The sequence below is a fragment of the Aquarana catesbeiana genome, linkage group LG05 (assembly GCF_042186555.1).
Source record: "Aquarana catesbeiana isolate 2022-GZ linkage group LG05, ASM4218655v1, whole genome shotgun sequence".
NCBI lineage: Eukaryota > Metazoa > Chordata > Amphibia > Anura > Ranidae > Aquarana > Aquarana catesbeiana.
Genome location: NC_133328.1, coordinates 311,539,004 through 311,549,706, shown reverse-complemented (window position 1 = coordinate 311,549,706; position 10,703 = coordinate 311,539,004). Strand labels below are relative to the sequence as shown.

Here is a 10,703-nt window from a genome sequence, read left to right as displayed (position 1 = left end):
GTGATCCATAGGAGAAGTAGAGCCAAAAAAAAGCTTTGTCCATACTTCTTCTTTAAGTATATTTAACTAGAAAATGACTTTATACCACAGGTGCTTTTTAAAAATATTTCTGCAGCATATTAAGATGGGGAAGAGGGCCTTCACTAAAAAAACAAAACTCGCATGAAATGCAAGGCCAGTTTTAACAGCCTCTGTCATGTTTAGTAGTTTTTTAGGAATAGCCATCAATATTTTTTTATACACTCAGAATACACTTAACTCACTTTTAAGTGATTTTTATTTTACAATTGTTCCACACTATAATTCATTATTATTTCCACTGTTATATTTCGTCAGTTATCCAACACAGATCACATCGAACACAAATGAGGTCTAAAGTTTGAGTCACAGCGGACCACATCTCCACATAAAGACAAATCTTCAACGTTGTGTCGACCTGCCAGGAAAAGAGACAAAGATAAACAGCACAGCAAACATGTACCTGCAATGCACTGCTTGCCTATTAAATATTAACGGCTTCAATTACATTTACATAAACTGGGCAGCTGTGGACAGAACTTCCACTGCTGCATTTTGGCGCTGCTGTCATGGAAAGAAGCCGAAAAATCATGCGTCTAGAATGGACAATGAAGCAATCTCAATCTCCTCTCTATGGTGACCTGAAGACGATCGCTCATCAGTCTGGAGACATGATTGTAACACGACATTCGGTGGCAAATACTGCTTTTCTTCCATGTCTTCCAATGTAAACACTTGTGAACATCATAAATAAATTATGTCTTCCTGTCAATCACATTCTTTAACTGAAGCTGAAGTAGAAAAGGACAAATGGATGAATGATAATGTACAGCATTGAGGAGATGGCATAGCGATCTTTTTTTCTTAAATATATTCATATATTTATTCATTTTCTCGATGAGGTGGTTCCCTTCCTAGAAGTCTGTTTTAGCTGGGGGTTTCATGTCAGCCGTCAGATACAGGTGGGGTGACCCAGCCGTACTTCTCATGGGTCTTCACCAAACTCTTGAATGTTGCTTCTGCTTCCTTTCGGCTAAAGGCCTTTTTAGATTTTCCAGCTTTCCTGCAGATACGACCCTAGGGAAAAGAATGAAGAATCTCTTTAAAACTACAAAACTCAGTAACAGAACAGTAATAAATCATCTTCTTTTATGTATCAGTAATAACCATCCTTTAGAGAAATGCCGCTGAAAATCTAGGTTGTTATGAATGTGATTATTTCCTGGCAGTCATTATGAACCATGGTACTTTCATGACATTTAAATATGATAGGCATAATTTGAAAATTGTGTACAAGTAGTGGATAATCCAATATATTATCTGCATGTGCTTAAAACAAGCCAAACTGTACAAAGTAGATACCTATAAAAGTCAAAGGAAAAGTCATACTTTAGTGCACACAGGGAACATGATATAGTTTAGTAGCTGCTAGTTGATAAAATAACTCCTCCTTTGGTATCGTAAATAAAGACCTCATACCCAAGATCCTAAAATGTTATATTTTGATTGTATTAGCTCTATTTAGGGTAAATAGACTGGCCAACAGATTCCTCCATCTTTTCAAAGAGGTCCTCCTGGGACATTGTATTCTGACAGCAGCACCGTCTGCTGTCAGAATACACTGATCAGTGGTTGAAGCTAATTGTCTGCAGCCGCTGATCACTGGAAAATGTTCCTTTGACAGAAGACAATTTAATAACCAACTTCTGTTGAGTGGGGTAGGTCACACACTGATCGAAATTCAGCCAGTCTTTGCTAGACTGGCCTGAATTTGATCAGTGTATTGCCAGCTTTAAATTGTTGTAAACCCTCACATATACCCAGTGAAGTGAACAGCCTCAGATGATACACAGAGAGTAAATAAATCCTCCTACATAGGTTTTACTTTATCTGCAGTCTTCTCTTCTCTATACTACTTTAAAAGGGCAGATCATGTTAAAAATCCTTCTTCATCTGTCAGGAGCGCAGAGGAGGGGCGGAAAGGCTGCAGTTACAGTGTGTGAGAGCTGACTGGAGGAAAGGAACACCCCCCACCCCCTTCACACAGCAGAAGAACTGTGTTGTGCATAGATACGCTCCATTCTAGCCCCCCCTCCAGCCCCACACAAATTTATCTCATGTATCTCTCTTCTCAGAAGTGACTTGCTGATAACAGAGGAACAAAGCACCAGAGAGAAATGGCACTTAGAGCTTTGGAGAGAGATAGGTAAACACTACAGGTGTATGTACTTTGCTCAAATTTCATGACTGAGGTTTACAACCACTTTAAAGAGGGAGTAAACTTCCCTCTAATGTTTGTACCTATAGCTAAGCCTATAATAAGGCTTACTTATAGGTACTATAAACATCTCCTTAACTTGCACCGTTTAGGAGATAATTACTGTATACTGCACCAATGATGTCATTGGCGCATGCGCTCTGAAGGAATGGCTGCCCATGACCATTTCTTTAGGGCTCTGTGCTGTGACCAGTGGCTCCCACACGGATGCGCAGGAGCGACGTCAAGCCGCCAGGGCCAGTCACACAGCCGGAGTCCGTGGGCCTGGAAGGAAGATGGGCGAAGTTGGATGCGGCCTCCAGCAGGGATGATGAGGTGACCAAAAAAAAAGGCATTGTTTACTTGCTCTTTAAGCCTGTCGATATCTCGAGTAGATGCTTTAAAAATAATGCCCAACTTAGATTTTTCCAGTGGCAGATAGACTTTTGCAAATGTTACAATTTCCTTGATTTTAATTATTATATACATTTTTAGGTTCCTATTTCATGGGCTCTGTTTCATGATGTTTTTCATGTCAGGTGCAGATACTGTGGGGTTTATTTACTAAAGGCAAATAGACTGTGCACTTTGCAAGAGCAGTTGTTCCAAAACTTAATAAATGAGCAGCTCTACTGACTTCCATCATCCAATCATGTGCAAGCAAAAATGCTGTTTATTAACTTTCCTTGCATGTGATTGCGTATTCTTTTTCAAAGTGAATCTTTCCTCATTTATTAAAGAGGGAGTCCCGCGAAAAAAAAAAATTTAAAAGTCAGCAGCTACAAATACTGCAGCTGCTGACTTTTAAAATAAGGACACTCACCTGTCCCAGGGTCCAGCGATGTCGGCACCCGAAGCCGAATCGTCCCTCGGTCCTCAGTGCTGCCGCCGCCATTCTCTGTAAGGGAATCAGAAAGTGAAGCACTGCGGCTTCACTTCCCGGTTCCCTACTGCGCATGCGCGAGTCGCGCTGCGCTTCCGAACTGGTCCCCGCTGTCTCTGGGACCTGTGTGTGTCCCAGCAGACAGCGCGGTGGGGACGGGAAGAGGCATAGACTCCCGTGGAAGTCTATGCCGAAAGTGGGTGCAAATACCTGTCTTAAACAGGTATCTGCACCCCCCTCCCCCCTGAAAGGTGCCAAATGTGACACCAGAGGGGGGGAGGGTTCCGAAAAGCAGAGGTTCAATTTTTGTGTGAACCTCCGCTTTAAGTCCTGGAGCAACTGCACTTGCAGAGTGCAACTGCACTTTTCAAAGTGCACAGCATTTTTGTCTTTAGTAAATCAACCCCTGTATGTTAGTGAAAAAAGTACTTTTACATTTCGATTTATGTAGAACATAATGTTATATTCAAATGTAAAGTATATATTGATAATCCCACACATAGTCCAAGGTTCCAAAAAAATTGTATTTATCCAACCATGTTTCAACCCTAAAAAAGAGTTTTAATTATGATCATCAGGAACATTAATATACAGTATACTCTGCAGCTTGGGTCAAGAAAACCTCACCCAGCACTAGTGCTCTCTCTCAGAACAGAGGACAATGGAGGTAGAGCAGGCCTACTTTTTGTATATTCATTAAATATGTAAGGTTACATTTGTATAGTTTATATTTTTAAATTCCTTCTTCCGTGAGCTGCCTGACTATTACATGGGAGCAGTTCATATGCAAGTCATCAACAATTTACAAATGGGTGGTAGCAGCCAAGAAATTGCTGTAATTATAACTGGAACATTAATTTTTCAATAAAACAGGGCACAAAAACAAAATTTGTTCACAAATCATAAACAAATCACAAGCAGCCATATATATGAGATTGGACCATGATGCTTTATAATTTCAGCATTGTGAGAAAGAGTACTAGTACACTATAGTGTAGTGGTCTCCAAACAGGGGCCAGATGCGGCCCTTTTCTTGCTTTCATCCAGCCCATGGGGCCATAATTCCCTCCACTGACACCAATGAAGGGCACTATTCCTCTCAAAGAGACCAACAATGGGGCCAATTGACACCAATGATGGGGCACAATCCCCCCCCCCCCATTGACACCAATGATGAGGCACAATGACTTCCACTGAAACTAATGGTATGGCATTATTTTTTTCCGCACTTATGTCGGGACCTTTTATACCTCCAATGGCCACAGTCCGGTCCCCTAGAGTCCTGATGGACAGTAAACTGGCCCTTTGTTTATATAATACGTTATAAGGTTTAATCTGTAACCCTTTCCAGATAGCACACAGCTAAATCAGTCCCACTATGAAAATTACATATATTCATGTATATTTACCATATGATTCACCTTTGGGTTGATATATAGCAAATCAGCCTTAGAAAGAAAGCAAACATTAGCTCATCACTATAGGCTTGAATAAATCTCTTCACTGAAAAGCATTAGGAAACAACAGGAAAGGAACACACAGAGACGCTGCGTGGGCAGCTTACAAGAATATATAACTCAACAGGGAAATAAATACTTCAATTTTTTTCATCCATTCATGCTTCCATATTGTGTATGAAATTGTGATTTTGAAGAGGAAATCTACCATGAACCTACAATAGAACATTATACCACAGTCTAGAAACATGTACCGGTAAGTAGCTTTTTAAAAGAAGAATACTGCTACAGGCCATAAGTGATACTAAAGAATTAGAAGTGTATATAATGTTACAGTCTAAAGTTACATCTTTGTAGGTTTATGGAAGAAGCATGTTATTTTTTTTAACCACTTAAAGACCGAGCCTCTTTCTGAGATTTGTTGTTAAAAACAGTTTTTTTTTTTTTGCTAGAAAATGACTTAGAACCCCCAAATATTATATTTTTTTTCTAACACCCTAGAGAATAAAATGGCGGTCATTGCAATACTTTCTGTCACACCGTATTCACGCAGCGGTCTTACAAGAGCACTTTTTTTGGAAAAAATACACTTTTTAAATTAAAAAATAAGACAACAGTAAAGTTAGCCCAATTTTTTTTTTTTTACATTGTGAAAGATAATGTAACGCCGAGTAACTTAATACACAACATGCCACGCTTCAAAATTGTGCCCGCTTGTGGAATGGCGACAAACTTTTACCCTTTAAAATCTCCATAGGCGAAGTTTGAAAAATTCTGCAGGTTGCATGTTTTGAGTTACAGAGTAGGTCTAGGGCTAGAATTATTGCTCTCACTCTACCGATCGCGGTGATACCTCACATGTGTGGTTTGAACACCATTTTCATATGCGGGCGCTACTCACGTATGCGTTCGATTCTGCACCCAAGCTCGGCGGGACGGGGCATGTTTAAAATTTTTTTTTTCTTATTTATTTTACCTTTTATTTTTACACTGTTCTTTAAAAAAAAAAAAATGTGTCACTTTTATTGCTATTACAAGAAATGTAAACATCCCTTGTAATAGAAAAAAGCATGACAGGACCTCTTAAATATGAGATCTGGGGTCAAAAAAAACTCATATTTACACTAAAATGCTAAAAAAAAAAAAAAAAAAAAAAAAAAATTGTCATTTGAAAAAATAAAAATAAATAAATGGCCCTTTAAGAGCTATGGGCGGAAGTTTTGTTTTGATGTCGCTTCTGCCCTGCAATGGTATGGAGATGGGTGGGGGCCATCTTCCCCTCATTTGTCTCCATACCCAGCAAGGACAAGGATTCGATCGCCTCCTCTGCTATCGATGGCTCTGGTAAGCGGCGAAGGGCACCGGAGAGCGGTGGATCCGGCGCAGAGACCACTATTATCAGAAACCAGACCGCCCGCCGAAGAAGAGGATACCAGGGTTATGGCAGCTAGTTGCTACCATAACAAAGATATCCCTCTTCAAAGTTAGGACATATATCGGCGTGCGGCGGTCCAGAAGTGGAAGGCCCTTCAAGCTAACCAATGTTTGGGTTTCATCCTATGATAGCAAGATGCTAAAGCAGAATACAGCTACAAATGGAACTGACCCTATACCAGGCCACTCCTGTAACAGTAGGTCCATATCCAAAATGGCCTGCTATTGTATCCAAAAGTATACTAGCAAGTATACTAACTGGGATTAGTTCATATTTTGGTATTAAAGCTGAACTCCAGAAATGATCTTTATTGCATACTTACATTTTTCTTACATGTTCCGGTTTGAAACATTGTAAGTATGCATATCTCATACCTGAGATGCTGCTGGGGCAGCCGACAATTATTGTAGTAGTTGTCATTACTAAAGTGAAAGCCGCAATCTTCTGGTCATTGTGCAAAATGGCTTCTCCACTGAATACTGATCAAATAGTCACTTGCGCTTTTTTTTTCTTTTCACTGCATTTTCTCTGACATATTCCCACCCGCCCAACTTAGACTTCATTCTTGTACATACTCCGTTTTGTTGAGCTACTTGTATAGCTCTGATGCCGCGTATGTTACCAGCATAACTACTGTAATTGTATTTTTGTAATACTCTTGGTTTGGTATGTATAATGCAACTTATGGTTCAATAAAGGAATTACAAAAAAAAAAAAAAAAATAGTCACTCGCTTAGCACTGCTGCCATTCACGGAACACCTTGTATTTTTTTAATAAAATCAAGGCATTCTCTAACTGGATGAGATGGAAAGGAGGGGCGGTGACCTCAAAATCATCACCTTTTCCAATTAGAGAATGCATTTTATTCATTTAAAAACCATACACTCACCAGCCACTTTATTAGGTACACATGTTTAATTGCTTGGTAACACAAATTGCTAATCAGCTAATCACATGGCAGCCACTCAATGCATTTAGCCATCTAAACGTGGCGAAGACGACATGCTGAAGTTCAAACCGAGCACGGGGAAGAAAGAAGCTTTATACGACTTTGAACGTGGCATGGTTGGTGCCAGATGGGTTGGTCTGAGTATTTCAAAAACTGCTGATCTACTGGGATTTTCATGCACAATCATCTCTAGAGTTTACAGGGAATGGTCTGAAAAAGATAAAATATCCAGTAAGCAGCAGTTTTGTGGAGGACAATGCCATGTTGATTCTAGAGGTCAGAGGAGAATGGGCAGACTGTTTTGAGATGATAGAAAGGCAACAGTAACTCAAATAACAACTCTTTAAAACCAAGGTATGCAGAATACCATCTCTGAAAGCACAACACATCAAACCTTGAAGCAGATGGGCTACAGCAGCAGAAGACCACACCGAGTGCCAGTCCTGTCAGGTAAGAACTGGAAACTGAGGCTACAATTTGCACAGGCTCACCAAAATTGGACAGTAGAAGACTAAAAAAACATTGCCTGGTCTGATAAATCTTGATTTCAGCTGCGACATTCAGATGGTAGGGTCAGAATTTGGCGTAAACAACATAGATCTATCCTGCCTTGTATCAACGGTTCAGGCTGATGGTGGTGGTGTAATGGTGTGGGGGATATTTTCTCTGCATACTTTGGGCCCCAAAATCTCTGAGGAATGTTTCCAATACCCTGTTGAATTCATGCCACTAATGCCGTGTACACACAAGCGGACTTTTCAGCATCAAAGGTCCGACAGTCTTTCCAACGGACTTTCGATGGAGTTACGACGGACTTTCAGACAACCAGACTTGCTCACACATGAACAGACTAAAGTCCGTTCGAAAGTCCGTTGGTTTGAACATGATGACGTAGGAAGGGACTAGAATAAGGAAGTTCATAGTCAGTAGCCAATAGCTGCCCTAGCGTGCTTTTTTGTCCGTCTGACTAGCATACAGATGAATTAATTTTTCGACCGGACTCGAGTCCGTAGGAAAGATTTGAAACATGTTCCAAATTCTAAAGTCTGTCTTATTTTCGACAGAAATAGTCAGCTGAAGGTCCGATGAAGCCCACACACGGTCGGATTGTCTGAAGGATTTGTTCTGTCGGACCAGTCCGGTCGTGTGTACACGGCATAAGAATTAAGGCAGTTCCGAAGGCAAAAGGGGGTCCAACCCAGTACTAGCAAGGTGTACCTAATAAAGTGGCCAGTGAGTGTACAAGGCAATCTGTGAATGCAAGCAGTGCTGAGTGAGCGCCCCCTTTCGTGGTCAGTGCTCAAAGGGGAAGTCGCTTGGCACAGGATCCAGAAGATTGCAGCAACGACAGAAGTAGCACCAGATACTAAAGGAACTCTTAGCTTCCCCAGCAGACTCTCAGGTATGAGATATGTAGAGAAAAAAAGTAGGGTGCACTATATGAAAAGGGCCTCACCTGGGGTCTTCAGTCTTGTGGCCAGAATCGAGAGATGGAGTAAGTAAAAGAAGCCTAACAAACACTCGGGCTGCACTTCACTGGAGTAGAAGCAGACTCTGGGGAAAGGCGTAAAAGAAAGAAGACACCTCTAAGTGCAGTAGGACTATGTCTATTAGATAAGCAAAGGTTAAAAAACACTCACAGACGTGATGTATATCAAGCTCTTCAATCCCTTCATATTACACAAAAGAGCTTTGCTCATGCTCTGAAACTTGTTACCGTCCCCAGTGGCGTCACTTCCGGTTGTGTCCGCTCCAAGCTGGTTCCGGCAGCCATCTTTGATGGGTATTTTGCTCCCCTTTGACTGCTGGTCGGTGTAGAAGGTTTGGAGAGGAGCCGGGACAGAAGGGGCACTAACAGCATCACAAAAGGATTGAAGAGCTTGATATATGATCACTTCTGTGTTTTTTCACCTTGCTTATCTAATAAACACAGTCTTACTGCACTTAATAGTGCCTTCTTTCATTCAATTATGAGATATGCAAATTTACAATGTTCCAAGCTGGATCGATGTAAGTATGCAATAAAGATCATACCTGGAGAGTTCCGATTTAAGTATTCCTGGAAATACGTAGGCTGGTGACGCTGTGCCAAATCATCATGGAAAAACACGGAGACTCGCAGACCGTTCTGTAATCACTTCCCAGTAGTGCACTTTCAATCAGCCTATTCTAAAACGGCATTTTTTAATATTTATCATACTGTAGCTTTTCTAATGAATAAGGTCCAGTACATAGTTATATATATAAACGTTGAACATCTAACTTTCCATTTTATGGCCCTCAGGAATCTGGCATTTTTTGTTAGTGGCACTAATAAAACGATATCTTAAACACATGATAGGAAACAATTCTTAGATGTTAGGGATGATTTTTCTATAAATAACTGTGTGTAGGATGTGTGGACTAGATGTTGCTGTAGCGAGACATAATTACTGAATCTGCTGCTCATCTGTGCTCTCAGGTCTACCCGCTCAACTCTGGTGACATGCAGCACTTTATGAAAGGAAGACAGACTTAACGGAAAGAAGTCCTATCTAATAAAACAGTAGAACTCTGTGTTACCACATTTAATACATTGTCCTTGAGCAACTGCAAGTGTGACTTACAGAAATTTGCTTCCTTGCCTCAAACAAAAGCAATGCAAAATTCATATCGCAATGTGACAATCATACCACCATTTAACCACTTAAGGACCGGAAGATTTTCCCCCTAATGACCAGGCCATTTTTTTGCAATACGGCACTGCGCCGCTTTAACTGGAAATTGCGCGGTCGTGCGACACTGTACCCAAACAATATTGACCTCCTTTTTTTCTCACAAATAGAGCTTATTTGTTTCGCTATAAACAAAAAAAGACCGACAATTTTGAAAAAAAAAAACAATATTCTTTACTTTTTGCTATAATAAATATTCAAAAAATAAATAAAAAAACCCCCACATTTCTTAGTCAGTTTAGGCCAATATGTATTCTTCTACATATTTCTGGTAAAAAAAAAACAAAAAAAAAACCCGCAATATGCGTATTTTGATTGGTTTGCGCAAAAGTTATAGCGTCTACAAAATAGGGAATAGATTTATGGCATTTTTATTATTTATTTTTTTTTTTACTAGTAATGGCGGTGATCAGCGATTTTTAGCGGGACTGCGACAGATCGGACGTGTTTGACACTTTTTTTGGGACCACTGACATTTATACAGCGATCAGTGCTATAAAAATGCACTGATTACTGTATAAATGTCACTGGTCGGGAAAGGGGTTAACACTAGGGGGCGATCAAGGGGTTAAATGTGTTCCCTGGGAAATGTTTCTAACTGTGGGGGGAGTGTACTGACTTGAGGAGGAGAGATATCACTGTTCCTAATTACTATGAACAGACGATCACTCTAGGGTTGCCACCTTTTCTTCAAGCCAAACCCGAACACTTTAGCAGCGAACGGCACGGCACCCCAACCGCGGTGCAATTTTGCCACAAATGTCACCCGACAAATCAAGGCAAAATTACGTAAACAGAATTGTGGGATGCCTGTCACACAAAAGAAGTTTTGCTTTGTGATTGGGGTGCCATTATCAGTATTCCCTCCTTTTACAAATCTTCTTCCCCTACCAGCACAAATCCTGCTCCCTCCAATACCCCCATGGCAGCTGACAGGGGGTATGACGGGGCCGCAGCACACAGGGGAGCCCAGACAGCAGGGGGTTTGG

The 10,703-nt window shown here is 40.7% G+C and overlaps 1 protein-coding gene across 1 annotated transcript in view; it reads right to left on the bottom strand.

Moving 5' to 3' along the window:
• Positions 1-265: 265 nt before the first annotated feature.
• Positions 266-10,703, bottom strand: part of UBE2QL1 (ubiquitin conjugating enzyme E2 QL1) — a 120,474-nt gene continuing 110,036 nt past the window's right edge. The window contains exon 2 of the mRNA XM_073630837.1: positions 266-1,095. Within this exon, the coding sequence (XP_073486938.1) occupies positions 964-1,095 (132 nt within the window). The 3' untranslated portion in view covers positions 266-963. The remainder of the gene's footprint in view (positions 1,096-10,703) is intronic.